This window comes from Epinephelus lanceolatus, chromosome 22, assembly GCF_041903045.1.
Source record: "Epinephelus lanceolatus isolate andai-2023 chromosome 22, ASM4190304v1, whole genome shotgun sequence".
NCBI classification, from domain to species: domain Eukaryota; kingdom Metazoa; phylum Chordata; class Actinopteri; order Perciformes; family Serranidae; genus Epinephelus; species Epinephelus lanceolatus.
Window position 1 is genome coordinate 6,635,398 of NC_135755.1, and position 17,829 is coordinate 6,653,226.

A 17,829-nucleotide genomic window follows, 5' to 3' on the forward strand; every position below is an offset into this window, starting at 1 on the left:
GTGCCTTTTGTTTAGATATGACAAGATAATAGGAGAGGCTCATGAACACACACACAAGATTAGAGCATTACGGTTGACTACAGTAGGTGTGTATGTAAGCAGACACTTCCATAGCAACCATGGATATATAAGCAGTCACAGTGTGTGTGTGTGTGTGTGTGTGTGTGTGTGTGTGATGAAATCTCTAGTTCCAGTTGTGTAACATCAGTAATGGCTGGAGGGATACAGGTAACACACCTGGGTTGTGGTGTCAGTGTTAGGAGAAATCTTGGTGTGGGTAGTGAATGAGTCAATATCTCCATGAACTGTTGAATGTGCCTTTGAGCAAGGCACCGATGAAATAAAAGCAAAAGTAACAGACGAAATCAAATGGTCATTTTAAGAGCTGAAGAAAAGATGAATATGCAGACTACTGAGGGGAAAGATGAGAAACCTTTGGGTTTATGGCTGTGAGATGTTTATATTTTGCTTTTCATTAATGGGGCTGGGGTTAAAATGTCACATATATTCAGTGGAAGAAGAAAAAAAGGTATTCAGAGCCTTAATTAAAGTAAAAGTGGTTGTACCACACTTTGAAAAGGGTTCATTACAAGTAACAGTCCTGCATTCATAATCTTACTTTAGTAAACATACTGTAAATATTATCAGCAAAATGTACTTCAAGTATCAAAAGTAAAAGTACCAACGAAGAATTAGACAGTTTGCTACACTAGAAATAGAAAAAGTTTAATTTAAAAAAGTACTTGAAACAAGTCGGTTGGAGTAATCGATCAGTACTGCCAGACTTTGTCACCTGCCCTGTTTGGTTCAATCGAACTCAAGTTCCTTTCCCCCAAAGTGCAGTTCGTCCGTGAACACAGCAATCGCACTCGGGTGTGCACCAAAACAACCAGACCGAGACCTTCTTGAAGAGGTGGTCTCTGACCGGTTACAAATGATGGAGTTCGAGCCGTGCCTCGATTTCAAACTGTATGGTTTGACTAAAATGAACAATGACAGCAATATAGTCCACGATGAGCAGCGCTAAAATCAACCTGCGTAGTTGTCCCTCCATTGTGACATTAAAAAGTGTCACATTTATCTTGCAAGTGTACTCTTCTTCAACGTTTGCTTTGGATTTTTCCCACATGGAAATTCGGACCAATCAAGAGCAGCTTTCTCGCTCAAGGCATTTGATCTGGTCCTCTTGTAAATGCTGCCGTGAGAACACGAACCAACTCCAGGCAATTATACAACTTTGGAACAAAATTAGTCCCTGATTCGGACCAAAGCAAGACAACTCTTGGACTAAAAGCAGCCTTAGACAGCATGCCGGCATCACGGAGGCAAAAGAAGCATGAAGCGCAAGACATGTCAGCCTCTAGTGTGACATATAACGTATGCATCAACAGCGCTTTATAAACAATAACAATGGAATAACAATCATTTAACATTTCTCTATATGGTGGCTGATCTTGTCCTCTACTCAGAGGGTTCAAGGACCTCATTGTCTCCCCAATTTGCAGAACCTTTCGGCCACTGCTCTCCTGCTTTGAGTTAGCTGCTAACTGCTTCTTGCTGTTTTTTAAGTCTCCCGACAGAGGGTAGCACACATGACAAGTCATCAAAACGCCTCGCCCATCCTGTCCGTGGTCCCGTCCTGCAGGCTGTCTCTTTTACACTGACATCGAACATGTGCTGTTATTGTCTTGGCTGCCAGCTTAAACGTGAGAAAGCTCTGTCCTCCTGTTCCATGACTGTATCTTTTATAAAAACCGGCGAGGGGGATAACGGCGATGCATTCCTGCCTTGAACAGGCAGTGTGAAAGGGGTTTCAGATTTTAATTAATCAAACAAATTTCGTGCATCATAGTTTACAAACTGTCATGTTGCCTGTTAAATTTTAGTTTGCAAATTAACTTCAACTGTGAAAAATGTTTTTATGTAAGTGGTATAATTTCTCTCTGACTTGTAGCGTAGAAGCATAAAGTAGCAGAAAAATGACATTCATGTATGTGCAAGCACCTTGATAAGTACAGGATATCAAAATATCCGATGTTTGCAAGATAACTCAAGTCTAGACTGGATCCTAGATAAACTGAAACACCACACTGTGGTGATGATTTCTCTTTGCGTCACACTTCTACTGGTAATCACCTTTCAGAGATCAAAAGAAGATTTAATGCTTCACTGATCTCTGCGGGAATAAAATTACACAATCTGTTATGAGGTTTAGTAAGACGGCAAAACGGATTAGGAAAACCTGGCAGGGAAACTCCAAGTGGAAGAAGTGACGTCTCTTTGTCTGTTTCAACTGATGTCAGAGGGAGAAAAGCATTTAAAGCACAGACTTGTCTGGCTCGTCACCGTCTTCCATTCAACCTCAGACAGCAAAGAACACAACTGACTAACTCTTTGTTCACTGACATGAGCTATGTCTAAACAAATAAGAAGACCAGCTGTCAGCAACACAGTATATTATGCTTTTTAGCTAAAAGTAGTTTCACCGGATTGCTTTGCAAAGCAAAAAAAGGATGTGGTAGCTAAAAAAAAATTCAAACAACTGAACCAGGAGTTTGCATAAGTTTGCTAAACCCTTTCCCTGAGTAGGAATAGTGCAATTTTGGCAATTACGCTGTTGTTGTTTTGGAAAAGCAATGGGTCAGATATTAGCAAGCTAACGATAGCTTTGTCAGTTGGTTAGCTTTGTCAGTTGGTTCAGTTAGCTTACGTTAGCTTTGTCAGTTAGTTTAGTTAGCTAATGTTAGCTTTGTCACTTGGTTCAGTTAGCTAATAGCTTTGTCACTTGGTTCAGTTAGCTATACAACATTTAGTCTTATGCTGGGGTATGTTTTGAGGTATGTTGTATTATTTTTGTTAAGTGTAATTCAAAATCTTCCCAGTTTAAATTATCAGTAATAGCATTCTGTCATTTTCATCATGTTAGTCTTAAGGGGTTAAATATTAGCAAGCTTGCGTAAGCTTTGTCAGTTAGTTCAGTTAGCAATATTAGCTTTGTCCGTTGGTTCAGTTAGCTAACGTTAGCTCCGTCAGTTGGTTCAGTTAGCTACACAACATTTCGGCCTATGCTGCATTCATGTGCTCCTATGGTCCTATTTCACAAGTCTGTAAGTCGTTCCTCTGTCTTTGGTGCACTCATGAGCTTAAAGCTTGTAACTCATTTCCTAAAACCACTAAAATATTACTTAACCTGACTTATTATCAAAGTTAATGCTAAAAATTAACTTTTCGAATTAATCTCGATCACTTTATGTGGATAGCAACTACAACCAACGTGATGTTAGAATTGTGTACCAAAATTTTCACTGCTTTCCAAATTGCTGTTGTTGTTGAGACTTCAAGGGGCAATCGTGTGAATTTAATAATAGATAACAACAGCAACTGTCCAATCATAGCTAAGTAACAATAACCAAGCACAGCAGGCCTGTAAACCTTTGGCTTTCTCTCAAATGTTGAAGCTATAGTTTGCACTTTTGGCTAACTACCTTATGACCAGAAGTAACTGGCGTCCTGTTTTAAAACATGAAAAAGTCGGTTGAAGCAAATAAAGCAAATGCACGTTAGCTTAATTAGCTAGCTAGCTACATCTGATACAATCTGCTACAGTTGTGATTTTGGCTGAGGAACTGTTTGTCTACCTCTGTGTGAAATAAAGGAACCATTGTTTTAAAAATGACTCATGTTTAGTGGTAAATCTAACTGTTCTCATTAAGCTGCAAATCAAGTGAAGTGAACACAGTGTGAAACATCTGTAAATCAGGGTGTAGCTGAGGTTAGTGGACGTGTCTCCGTAAGTCTTCCCTGTTGCAACTCAGAACCACAAACCCTGTCAGATCTGCTCAGACGAACTTTACCGTCTAGACGTTATCCATCATTTCCCTTCATCTCTCCTCCCTCCTCATATTCCCTCCCTTTTTTATTCTATCACTTTCATCATCTCAGTCTTCTTCAGTCAGTCTGCAGTCTGTCCTCCTCCAACTCTTCTTCATACCAGCTATAATCCTTCTCCAGTTTTAATATCTTTGCCCTCTTCAAAATTTTTAATTTGTTCTGTTATTTCTGTTCGCCAACATGATGTCCTGCAGGCCCACAGCTCTGCCCTTCCTTTTCCTCCTCTTCCTCAGAGTTCAGAACGTCGACTTGACTCAAGGTAAGTATTAACATGCTCATCTTCATCTGAGGAAACTTTACTGAACACAACCATTTTTATATTTGCAGTGCATGTTTTAAAAAAAATGCCAGTTTGACCTCTGTGATTGTCTTGGAACACAGAGCTTGCTTCTAAAGCATGTTCTCTGCATCATAGCTTAACTGCAAACAAAAGGAAAAACACACCTTAGACCTGTCATCATGAAATATGCAACACAGACTAACAGATCAGATAGCAGCACAGACACCTTGGTGTTCACAGACAGGTAAAGGCAACAACACCTGTTGACCCCAGTAAAGATAAATAAAAGGTTCACTGTTACATGGTGTAAACACCTGTAAAAAAAGGGATGCAAAGGTTTTTAAAGAGCAAATATGGTCAGTAAGACAATTCATCAACATACTGAAAGTGTTTGGTGGAAACATGGCTTAACTGTAACATAACCTCCAAAAATGATGGGATTAGAGAGGCAAACAGTACATCACTTTCAAAAGCCAATTCTCCGTAGAGGTAAGTTTGACTTTTGTTTGATTTATATGGGCATACATGAAGAAGTTCACATTGACGGTAGACAACAAACCGGATATCATGCCAATGGATGAGAACAGTACGACAGTGTCAGGTCAGGCCAGCAGAGAATACCGGCAACTGTAACAGCAGACAGCATTGCTTTTGAAAATTAAAATATTTCAACTTTTTTGCGTGATGTTATGTAGCTCCCTCATATGAAAAGAAAACACAGGCAACCTAATCAATTACTGGACATTACTAGAAAAATTAGCCTACATAACATAATAAACATGAAATAGTTTTATTTAATATACAACCCCAAGTCCAAACAAGTTGGGACGCCAAAACGTAAATAAAAACAGAAAGCAATATTTGTTTGGGTTTTTTTTTACCTATATTCAGCTGAATACAGTACAAATATAAGATATTTAAATATTAAACTGATAAACTTCATAGTTTTCTGTAAAGTGAAAACCTACTTGTCAAAAAATCCTTTTCTGATTCTTAGACAACTGGTTTCTGATGTTCGGATATTTTTGGTCACTAACAGTACTGATTCTAATTTCTATAGTTGACACATCCCTTTGTACACTCCACTGATTGACAGTGATATTAAAAGCTGAAAATTAATCAACATGCCTTTAATCTCTCTCCATCAGAGTTTGAGCCTCCAGAGGTCGATGGTTCTGCCGTGGACATCTGCAGCATTTTCTTTGTCACCACGCCTGCACCCTTCACCACCACAACCACACCTACAACTACAACCACCAAAAAAACAACCACGACCACGCCTGCAACTACAACCACCACAACTACAACTACAACCACCACAAAACCAACCACGACCACATCCACCACCAAGAAGGTATGTTGGTGAAGAGTCTCAGTCATCCAAGTGGACTTGTTTGTGTATCTTGAGGACGTTTCATCTCTCATCAAAGAACTCAAGAAGCCTCTTGGATGGGAGATGAAACGTCTTAAAGAAACTCAAGCAAGTCCAGATGTCTACAATATAGCACTTAGAAGTTCACAACTCTGAACTCCTCAAGTTGAAAGAAGCCATCATGGAAGAGGAGCTCCTGGACCAACTGGTGGTACTCCCCATGACCCAACCTCTTGTTTAGGGTCTCACGTACCCGCACACATCTCAGTTTCTCTATGCCCAAGAAACTATTTACTGACAGCCTCTCACCCTCAACCAGAGCTACAGCAAGTACCCTCTGCCACAACATTTTAGGAACTAGACACTAATTATTGTGAAATAATTAACATAATTAAACAGTAGATTGATTACACGGGAAGGTTCACGTAAGGAGTTGATGGTGTGGTTGCCTGACGACAATAAAAAGGTGCAGCAAGCATATTTTTTTTCGGCATGCCTCATGTTTTGCAACCTGAAAACACTTTCTATATGATCAGGGCCTGAGGCTGAACTTGAGCTAAATGCTAACATTAGCTTGCTTACATGCTTTTACTTTTCTCCTCATTGTGTTTTAAATGTTGCTCCAGTGAATGTCTTTGCAACGTGTCTCACAAATAAGCTTCTCTTGCTCTGTTTTAATCTCTTGCGTATAATCCTCCAGCAGGTTGCGACCACAACCAAAAAGCCAGCTGTCCCATCATCACCAAGGAAACCAGAATCCAAAAACACGAGAACACCCATCAGGCCAAAGCCAGCTCCAGCACGACCAGTCACTGTCAGCCGCTCCAACGCTGTTGCCAGCCTCCTCCACTACCTCCTGAACATTAACAGAGCACACGCAGCTCATTCGCCCCCACGGTATATATATAACAATATATTCTCCAAGCCAATGGGATGGCCGCCTCAAAGAGGTTATGCTATGACATCAGATAGCGACGAGTCAGCTGCAACGCCTCTGAAAAGACTAAGGTGGACGGACAAGAACAGATGGAAAATAGGTTCATCTTCTTCAGAGGACTCCAGTGACGAGTCTTAAAATGACATCATGATATTTTCATCTTATTGGTATTTTCATATTTTTGGTTTTTAATGAAAATAACTGGAAGTGAAAGAGATTACAGTTTTGTACCAGTTCCTCGTTGGTTTACTACTGGCTAAAAGTTGTAGCTATCTGCATTGTTGTTGTAATATCAGTAAATATTTTGTATGTTGTTGCTATCAGAGTTCAAGGAAAATGTACATGTATGTACAGTTTGTTAGTTTACAGCCTTTAGCTTAGCTGCTGCTATAAACCCACACAAGCGATTTTCATTTTTTAAAAGCTTTATTCTTAAAATGTCCACGTAAAACTGTTTAATAACCACTTAAAAAATATTCACATATGAATATCCTGTTTGCAGCTTTGAAAAGGTGTAGCTAACTAAACAAAACAAACCTGGAATCTGAAACATTTGTCTCTTTTTCATTAAAGATGCTCAAAACTTATAATTCTATTCCTGCATTTCATCATTATTTGGCTTACCTCTTGATAAATAACCAGCCTAATTATGTCCATGTTGACATCACATTAAACTAGAGAGGTGCATGTCTGACAGGGGCGTCCGTTATGGTGATTGTGTCTCAGTGCTGTTGTGTCCGTGCTGCTGTGGTTCTGATGGAAGAACTTGCTGTTTGTCTTTCCTCTGATCCTTCGAAATTCCTTTGTTGTGTTTGCCTGAGAAAATATCGGAGTTATCACTTCATTTACCTTCAGTTTGATCAGCCTATCTTCAAACAACAGTGTGTATTATATCCTACATATTAGCACCCCACAAATGACATTACTTCCTTAACTTATGTAATTAATGTAAAGTTATGTTGGGTTTAGCAAAAGGAACATGGTGAGCACGGACCTTAAAATGACTCAGAGTTCACATGGTTCTGAACACCAGTCTCCTGGGGAAAGTCATGTGTTTTTTTGACCAATCCACCCCCCCAACGTGCCTCCAATCTGGGCAGCTCAGGACTGCTTCCTTGTTTAGTCCTGTCAGCGCACTGATTAAGTCATTGCAGGTTACGTGGGTTATGCATGAATTACTGGCTCAACATTGCACTGTATATGCACAACTTTTGGTGTATTACTTTTCGTAGGAAACATACGAATGGTGCATGACAACAGCCTGGTTCGACTGTTTGGTTCTAAGTATGAATAAATAAATTGGTGAAAGTATGAATATTTATTTGTTTGTAGCAACTAGCCACAAAAATACATCATTTTACATGTTGACCACAAAATCTGTTATCAAAATTAACTTGCAATGGATGTTTTATGTCTGTGTCTTATCTATCTATAACTCAGAAGCCACTGAAAGGACTTATGGCAAATGTAAGAAAACTATGCTTGTCATTGTTTCGGAGGCAAAGTCCTGAAATGCTTTTCTTTTTTGCGTACAAAAATGAATGTCCTGAAGGGAGCGCTACAACATTTCTGAATTTGTTTTTCTCTGTGCAATGAAGTTTCAGCCAGCACTTCCCATTTTCTAAAACCCAGACCTTAAGCCTGTGTTCACCTGGCATTAACGTGCGTTTCAGTTGTCCGAACACAAGTGGACAGCCGTTCATGTCCATCATGCATCTCCAACTGAATACAGATTTCGTGACTGCCCAAGTCACTTACACTAGATGGTCAAAGGGCCTCGGACACAGTTATGATGTAGACGATCTCGCTAGCTGCTTCCTAGCATGCTCGCCAGTCCCCTTAGCAGTTGGCAGAATTCAACAGGTCTCCTGGCACAGGGCAAAATGATGGACGATCACGCAAAATTTCGTATGTCGTTGTAAAATGGGCAAGTTATAGAGCATTAGCATGCTGTCATCAAAACAATCACCACGTTCTGCATTAATTATGTAGCTGATGTCAAGGACACATCTGAATACATTAGCGTTAACACTACAACAGATATGTGGTGTTTCAGACCGCCTCACCAACCAGTAATCGGATCACCTTACGACTACATTTGTATTTAGCGCTGTCCACTTGTGATGGGATCACCTCAGGGTGCTTTAATACCTGCCCTGTTTGGTTCTATTGAACTCAAGTTCGTTTGCCCCCTAAGTGCGGTTCGTTCGGGCAGGTGTGAACACAACAATTGCACTTAGATGTGCACCAAAACAACCAGACCTATACCTTCTTGAAGAGATGGCCCATGTTAATACCAGGTGTAAACAAGCTCTATGAACATTTCATTACTCATTTTTGAAATTTCTAAACCATTGTTCAGATAAAGGGGGTGGGTACAGTTAAAGTTAACATAAAGAGACTACCTATTAATTGGCCTTGACAGAGCCTGATACTTTAAAAGATGTTCTCTTTTGTTTTGCTAATATGTGGGTGCTATACTAAGGCCTGTTTGTATACCTTCTCTTCCTCTGAGCTCTGGCAGCACTGAGCTTCTCAGATCTGGGAAATGGATGTCTGACTTCTTTTTGGTTGCTGTAATGCCACTGCTGTTGCCAAGGTTACAGCGATCAGACAGACTCTTCTCTGACACCTGAAGGGGGAGAAAGTAATAACTTTGGAGGCACACTATAGCGGCCATGTCAACATACCAAAGTTCCTAGGCCACTTCGTCTTGAAGGTATCTCAGTTTTGACTCGTTTTCCTGCTCCTTTTGTGAAGATCCACAGTACTCACACGAGGCAGGGAAAAAGTTGAAAACGAAAACCCCCTAACAAACATTCCCGGTGTAATCAGGCCTTTACAAAAGCAAAATTCAAATCAATGGGGTAAAGACTTCATCAAACAATAAAAACTAAGATTAACCAAAAACACAGCAGTTAAAGACTGTAACCCCATTGCTTCTTCCACGCTTCACACTTGCTTGAGTACACCTGCCTTTAAATAAAGGTTCCTGAGGTGCCAGGTCAGGTGGTGCATTAAAATGACTCAAAAAAAAGGAAACTAGGACTTGCTAAAAATGGTTCTAACAATAACCTTAGCATAATCTACTACTATACACTACTCAAAATATACAGAAACTGTTGTGTAAACTTTAAATATCATCAGATGTGATACGTCATATCAAGACAGGCATTTTTACCAAATATAAATATGTTCTTAAGTGGCTTTTACATGCACATTCACATTCATTGTGATTCTGTTGTATAACAAGTTAAACACACACACACACACACACACACACACAGAGTTTACCTGTGCAGCGAGGGATCCGGTAATGTGGCCAGACAGTCGACTGTAAATGCCACCATGATGCCTGGACTTGTCTGAACACCTGTGATAAACACAAAGTTACACATTCTAGCATATATTTACAACAAAATATTTGATTAACAATGAACCTTACGGATGAAACAAATTTAGGCGCAGTTCAGGAATATTTTCACATGCATGGTTTGGTTCTAAAATATAGAAACTTACCAAATAATTAATGTATGTCAATGAACAATTACAACGCACAGCAGTAGAGACATAGACAGTTTTACAAATAAAACCAGCTAGCTTTAGCTAACTTTTTTGGCTAGGTGTTAGATCATTAATCATGAAAAATGTAAACAAACAAATAGAAGAACTTTTAACACTGGCCAATTTGTCAAGTTGTGCTTTTGTTCTTTTAGAATTTAACTTGGTTCCTCTAAATTAACGCCACATTGCAGATTTGTTGAGTGATTCAAAAGGGTTTGGTGTTGTGGTCATTAACAGCAGTAACCCTGATGCAAATTTGGGTTTCCTAGGACAGTGACAGCATGACCTGCCATACTCAGACTCTGACTGGCTTACGCTGATATTCTTTCCCGAACCTTAACCAATCTCAGTCCTCTCCAATAAAGGCAGCAAGTACAAGCCAATCAGAAAAGTGTGAAGTAGGGCGTGTCATGCCCTCACTACCCTTAGAAGTTCATATTTGCTTCCATTTGATAATTTATAGCTTGGTTCCAGACTAAGCTATAAATTACCATATGGAAGGTTCCAGACCTCTAAATTAACGGCACATTGGAGATTTGTTGAGTGATTCAAAAAGGTTTGGTTTTGTGGTCATTGACAGCAGTTTCCCTGATGCTAATTTGGGTAAAGTAGGGCGTGTCATGCCTTTGCTACCCTTGGAAATGCATATTTGCTTCCATTTGATAATCTATAACTTGGTTCCAGACCTCTAAATTAATGCCACATCATGGATTTGTTCAGTGATTCAAATAGGTTGGGTGTTGTGGTCATTGAAACTGGAAGACAATCGTCCAGTTGAGAGCTTTGTGGGTGGAAAATTTGTCTATGTAGTTAGCTAGCTACTTCTATGCAAAATAGCAACAAGAAATAGCCACAAAATGGTGACAAGTATTTAAATGACATTGTGACAATGACATGACATTGTCACCCCTGGTAAATTCTACCTCAAACTCAGAGTCAACTGAAAATGACAATCTTGCAAAAACTGTGCTTAAAAGGCTTGAAACGTTTGTGCAGTTCTTTATGGTACTGAAAAGTGAAAAGTGGAGTACCTATGGCTGTGGGTCCCAGGATGGACACCTGCCCCCGGGGAAAGGTGATTTCCGGCGGCTGGTTCGACAACAGAGAAGGGGGGGATAAAGGGTGTTGAGGATGGAGGGAGGAGTAGAGGAGTGGAAGAGGGAGGAGGAGGAGGAGGCGGTGGAGAGGAATGGGGTACACTGGGGGAAAACTCATGAACATCTGCAGTGTCCATGTTGTGAAAGATGGAGCTTCTTGATGAAACTTTGTGGTCTGGAGTCGTTGCAGAGGTGAATGAAGTTGAATCTGTGATAGTGGATATAATTGCTGTGCCGTCCCTTTCTGGGTTGTCTCTTTTCTTTCTTGCCTCTACAGGAAAAGTAGTTTTCTGAGTCTTTAGGGTCATTGTTGCAGTAGACTTGGTGTGGTTGCTAAAAGATCCAAGCTTTGTTTTTGGTTCGCCTGTCAAAGATTTAAAATGAGGAGGTTTCACAGATTTTGTGTTCGGTTCAGCTTCACTGCTGTTGTTCTTTTGCTCAATATTTGAGATTCCAGAAACCTTTGAGGTTTGATTTACTAAAGACTTGGTTGTTGGACTAATGGATAAAGAATGCTCTGAGTCCTCTTTGTTCTCTTTATCCGAGACGGTCAATGTGTTCGGAATAATGGCCTCTAGTGACATAGTAGTTTTAAGTATATTACTTGGCATGGATGTTGAAGTTGTTCTGGATTCTGTTATGATCTTGGATTTCGAAGTGCTCTGCAGATGGACACTAGAGGGCTCTGAAGATCCAGGATTCTCTTTGTAATCTCCACCTGAAGCATTGGATATCTCAAAGTGGTTTGCAGCTGGGCTCATCCTCAAGCACCCATGATCCTCATTGATACCCTGCTGATTTTTGGTTGTAATAGATACTTCTGTAAGTTCCCCGTCTATTGGAGCACCCCTTGAAGATTTGTTAGGTACACAGGTGTCATTTGTGGGTTTAGGATCTGATGATGAGTATGTTTTAGGCACCTTTGAAGTTGAGGTTTCTTGAGGTAGTGTTGCAGTGCTGTGGGCAGGACTGGCCTCCATAAAGACTGTGGAGGACTGCCTTGAATGATCTGAGGTTAGAGTCTTTGAGGGACTGGTGGACAAAGATGTGTTGTTTTTGGTCATTTTGGGGACCGAGTTTGAGGTATTCTTGGATGGCTTAGGATTTGAGGCTAAGACTTTTGGACACTCAGAGGTTCTTGTTTGCTCTCTGTCCGGCGCTGAGCAATTGGTGTGATGCTCCAGAGTTGTAGTTGTCTTGCATGGCTTGGTGTCAGAGGGGATAGTTGGGGGATAGATGTGGTCATTGCTTGACTGTTGTGATGATTGAAGTGTCATGCTTGTCTCAACTTGGTCACTGTTTGATATTTTAGAAGTTACAACTGTTGAAGCACCTTCAGGGCATTCTGTAGTGGAATTTTTACTAACTTTCTGTGTTAAGTGTGGGTCTGTATGATCAATGGTTGACTTCAAAGAGGCTTTCTGTGATGTACTCCAATATGAATGGTCAATGGTTGAGTTCTTAGACAAGTTGGGTACTTTTGTGTTTGAATTGTTCAAGCTCTTCCCAAAGCCTTGACTTGGCTCTGATTGGTAGGTCACACCTGACACAATGTTGTTGGGGTAACTAGAATGCAAGCAACCAGAATCTCTGCCTTTTGTATCCATAGTTTTCAAATGATCTTCCATGTTCTCTGGAGAAGCGACTTTCCCATATTTAGGTTTAGCTACCACTGTGTTGTTATCCCTCAGATCAGGCTTTTCTGCCCCAAATAAATCAGAATTAAGGGTCTTGATTGATTTAGAAATCTCAGGTTCTTTTCTCAGATCCACACCAGTGGCCTTTCCTGCTTTACCTTTAATGGCCACAGTCGTTTTTGCTGCATTATCAATAATCTTGGCGCCTAACGTTTTAGATTGTTTGGTGGAAATCAATGGTTCTGAAGTGTTCCGAATACTTTTAGAAAGCTTCGAAGGTTGCTTTCCTTTTGTTTTCATCATCTTCTCTTCTTCCTTCCTCTCCTTTTCCTTGTTAACTTTCTCACCGGCAGTCTTGTCTTTGCTTCTCCAGTTCTTGTCATCCCCTTCGCTCCTTTCTCGTCTTGGGGTTTTGGTTATTTTGGGAAGGGTTGAATTTTCTCTGTGGTCTTTTTGGATCTTGGCATTCAGCTCATCCAAAAATCTGTATAGAAACAGGCAAAAATGGTGGCTACTCAACAATCAAAATGCTGGTGGTTTGATGTGGTATGACTACTGCTCTGGCTAACACAGTTCAAAGCTTATTCTAATGACAGAACTGAAGCTATGACAAAACTCGACAAGATCTTGTGTACAATAAGCTCTGGTGGATGCATCTGTTGGAACTTTGTAAAAATCACACACAACTACTTGTTAACTTCAAACACACAGACATACCTTATATGGAAAGAGTCTTGTGTGAACAGAGGATGTTCTAGCAGTTCTGAACACTCAGCTCGTCTTTCTGGATCCATCTGGAGACAGTTCTGAAATAAACAACACAAAGATATGACTGGATTTTATATGTCTAACTTAGAATCTGACAGTGAATTGAAATACCAATACCAAATTCATAGCTGGCATATTTTGAGAACCAAAGATGCTGAGTTTTGGTGCCAATATGAAAGATGGTCAATAGATGATTTCCTATTGTGTCAACTACTGTACCTTGATTACTACTGCTGTTTGTATGATGTGACCTCAGCTTTTCAGATGGACTGACAAAACAAAGTCAAAATATGCTGGGTAACTAGCTATCAAATGTCGCATGTCATCTCGCCCTCCTACACCTAACAAGATGGCAAACTAAGGGCTTTGGAAAATCTCCATCAGAAACTTTAAGTTGAAGTCACAGACTTGTCATTTGATCTGATCTAGCTCTTGTTGCTATGGAGCTGAAGGCACTTATAGTAAGAACCTTTGGTCAAAAGCTGAAGTCAAATTGATATAATGTATATTTTTATTTGATCACGTAAAGTTATCTTAAATATTTGTATTGTGGTATTCCAGTCCGTAAAGTAACTAAACTGCACCTGAGCCAGGTCCAGAGCACTGGGTGTGATTGTAGGGAAGCGCTGCTCCAGTGGGACTTTTCCAGAACATTCAGGCAGTCTGACTCCAGAGAAGACGGGGTTCCTGTAGAACATCTCCTGGTGATGAGCTGTCAGGTTACCTAGGAGAATCCAAAACAACTGAGTTAACAGAGTTAAAGAAGATATTTTGCACATTTGTTTCTAAGGCTGTTTTCAGACCTTGAGTCGTCTTGCTTTGGTCCAGTTGTATAACTGCGTAATTGCCTAGAGTTGGTTCATGTTCTCACAGCAGCATTTACAAGAGGACCTGATCAAATGGCTTGCGCGAGAAAGCTGCTCTTGATTGGTCAGAATTTCCATGTGGGAAAAATCCAGGAAGTAAAGCAAACATTGAAGAAGAGTACACTTGCAAGATAAATGTGACACTTTCTAATGTCACAATGGAGGAACAACTACGCAGGTTGATTTTAGCGCTGCTCATCGTGGACTATATTGCTGTCATTGTTCATTTTAGTCAAACCATACAGTTTGAAAACGAGGCGCGGCTCCGACTAGAAAACAATGTTTTGATGCATTGGATGTGCTGAATGTGCATATTAAGGCAGTACAGGAGGAGGTGCATTAATAATCCTCCAGGACTGTAACATGCTCATGTTTAACCCAAACAATGTGTCATGTGACTGCAGTTGCTTCACATCCAGGTCGGAACACCTTCTCACACAAATGAACCGCATCAGAGTTTGTTTATAACCGGACTGAGACCACCTCTTCAAGAAGGTCTTGGTCTGGTTGTTTTGGTGCACACCTGAATGTGATTGCTGTGTTCACACCTGCTCAAACAAACCGCACTTAGGGGGCAAACAAACTTGAATTCAATTGAATCAAACCAAACAGGGCAGGCGTGAAAGCCCCCTAATACACATACAGTACTTACCAAAGCACCTGACAATGTGGTAGATTTGGTCGAGGTCGGAGTCTCCAGGAAAGAGAGGCTGACCTGTTAACATCTCTAATAACAGACAACCAACAGCCCACACATCTACCGGTCTACACACCACAGACACATACACACAGTCGTTAGCATCTTTATCAACAGACAATAAACACTAACACATCCTCGGGTGTACATGTCAACACCTACTTTCCGTACTTGGTGTCTCCCACCAGCAGTTCAGGTGCTCTGTACCAGCGAGTGGCCACATAGTCAGTGTAGACGCCCCCCTCAGCTGGCGATGTCATGGTCCTGGCAAAGCCGAAGTCGCACATCTTAACCACACCCCCCTGAGAGATGAGAATGTTCTCTGGTTTGATGTCCCGGTGGATGATCTAAGAAGAAAAAGGGATGATAACAACACAGGAAAATGTTTAATCCTTCCTCCGTCAGCCATACTGGAGAAGATGTGGTTAATTTCTCTGAGCTTGTCCTCACATTTTGCTGGTGGCAGAAAGCAGCAGCCCTCAGGATCTGGTACAGGTACTGCCGGCTGGTGTTCAGGTCCAGTCCACTGGGGTTTTGCTCCAGGTCATCCAGAAGGGTTCGCTCCACAAACTCGAAAACCAGATACCAACGGCGGCGACGCTTCCAGACTTCAAGAAGGTTCACCAGGTTGTCGTGATGCAGTTGCTTTATGGTGAGAAAGATGAGAGCGGAGAGGCAAATGTTTTATCACAGCATCTTTTACTTGGTACCAATTGGCCTAAACCTGGTGATGAAGCCTGATGGAGCTTTTCTCTTTGTGCCAAATAAAGGTTTGAAGTTCATGACTTCTTTAATTGTTTTAGTTTCATAAGTGTGCGATAAAAAGTCTGAGGGAATTTCTTTAAATTTAGCAAAACAATGCTTACAATCAAAAATGTACTTATTCAACTTTGGTGGTCAAAGGTCATAGTCACTGTGACCTTGTCTGTCTCATTTTCATGAATGTGATATCTCACCTTGACGGAATTTTTTTCAAATTTGACACAAACATCTAGGTTAGGTTAGGTTAGGTTAGGTAGGTTAATCTACTTTAAGTCAAGGATGAACTGATTAGATTTTGGTGGTCACACATTAAACGCCAAAATCACTATGTCCTTGAGTCCATCTCGTTCTTGTGAACGTAGGCCTTGAGGGAATTTCTTTATATTTGGTACAAATGTCCACTTGGACTCAAGAATGAATTGATTAGAATTTAGTGGTTGATGGTTAAAGGTCAAGGCCATTGTGACCTTGCTTCAGTCACGTTCTTGTGAACGTGATATCTGAAGAAGGCCTTGACTGAATTTCCTCGTATTTGACACAAATGTCCAATAAGACTCATCGATGAACTGACTAGGCTTTGATGGTCAAAGGTCGAGGTGACTGTTCCATTGTGTGTCTCATTTTCATGAAAGAGATATCTCAAGAACAACTTGAGGAAACCAACAGGTTTGTGAAGGTATACAACTGCGAGGTGATAATTCTGGTTCTGTTGACTCTTACATTAAAGACTGAGACTATACATTTAAAAATCCTGGCAACACGTCTCGTCTTCCAGTCCTTCCTCTCATGTCAAGAATATGACTCTGAGTTGTTCTGGGTTTGTCTCGTGATTGACAGGCTGCCTTTGTGTTTTGCTTCACTCAGGTTTCAGGCTCATACAGACCACCCGATGCTCAGTGACTGATTGATTGATTGACAGATACCTTCAGCAGCTTGATCTCCCTCAGGGCGATCTTCTTCACCGTCTTGTCATCGTCTGAGTCCACGAACTTCTTGATGGCGACGAGGCGTCCGGAGTCTCGGTGACGGCACTTCAGCACAGTGCCGTAACTGCCCTCCCCGACCAGACCCAGAGACTCATAACGCTCCATTAAACACTGGAGGGACAACAACACATCACTACTATCACTCAAAATACAGTACATAAGTATCTACTGTGAATGTTATAGGGATTTTGATCTGACCGTCACCCAAACAAACACAGCCTCCAGGAGGTTAACTGAATTTAGAAAGAGACAGAAACATGTAGAAATTTCAAGACAGTTAAAAAAAAGAAAAGTGAAAGTAATAAAAAGAAGCTCTTACTTAAGTTAAAAACATTTGATGGTTCCAGCTTATCAAATGTGACGATTTGCAGCTTTTCCTTTGAATAATGTTAATAATTATAACGCATTAGTGATAACGATGAGGCTTGGACAAGGGCTGGGTGATATGGACAAAAATTCATATCAGTATTTACAAGCTGACTGGCCATACACGATATACATCTGAAGTGCTGTAGAGTTTAGTTGATTTAAAACACACATTTAACACACATTAAACATAGCTTCATAGAGACGGTTTCAAACACAAGAACACAAATCAGCTTCACTATAACTCAAAGCATTCACAGACAAACACTTGTCTTCATCTGGACACATTTTCCCCACAAATACAACATGCTAATGTTTTTAGCACAAGCCTATGGCATTTTACATTGTATAAATTAGCCTAGCAGCTAGCAAACTTTTCCTCTTCTCATATAAAGCCAGGGACAACAGCAACATTTAACAAAGGTAACTGTTGCAAAATTCGACTCCATTACAGCTCACAAGGTTCACTGACAAACAACTGTCTTATACTAAACACGTTTTCCAAACAAATACAACATGCTAACGTTATTAGCACGTGTGTATGGCATTTTACATTGTATAAATTAGCCTAGAGACGAGAGGAGATTTCCTCTACTCATATGAAGC

General features: G+C 40.6%; 2 protein-coding genes across 3 annotated transcripts; one reads left to right on the top strand and one right to left on the bottom strand.

Moving 5' to 3' along the window:
- The first annotated feature begins 2,847 nt into the window (after positions 1–2,847).
- LOC144459644 (uncharacterized) lies at positions 2,848–6,881 on the top strand. 2 transcript variants are annotated; one of them, XM_078164007.1, is made up of 3 exons: positions 2,848–4,150; positions 5,320–5,525; positions 6,247–6,881. In XM_078164007.1, exons 1-3 carry the CDS (start codon positions 4,072–4,074, stop codon positions 6,616–6,618), a joined length of 657 nt encoding a protein of 218 aa, XP_078020133.1. In that variant the 5' UTR covers positions 2,848–4,071; the 3' UTR covers positions 6,619–6,881. The 2 variants fall into 2 exon arrangements, with proteins under 2 accessions (XP_078020133.1, XP_078020132.1); XM_078164006.1 differs by having other exon boundaries at positions 2,857–4,150; positions 6,244–6,881.
- Positions 6,882–7,066: 185 nt separating this feature from the next.
- On the bottom strand, positions 7,067–17,635 carry LOC117245817 (uncharacterized). The gene is made up of 10 exons (XM_033609362.2): positions 16,795–17,635; positions 15,560–15,754; positions 15,272–15,456; positions 15,065–15,177; positions 14,131–14,270; positions 13,496–13,584; positions 11,076–13,262; positions 9,775–9,853; positions 8,980–9,112; positions 7,067–7,296 (listed from the first exon to the last, which is right to left on the bottom strand). Exons 1-10 carry the CDS (start codon positions 17,014–17,016, stop codon positions 7,187–7,189), a joined length of 3,453 nt encoding a protein of 1,150 aa, XP_033465253.2. The 5' UTR covers positions 17,017–17,635; the 3' UTR covers positions 7,067–7,186.
- Positions 17,636–17,829: the final 194 nt, after the last annotated feature.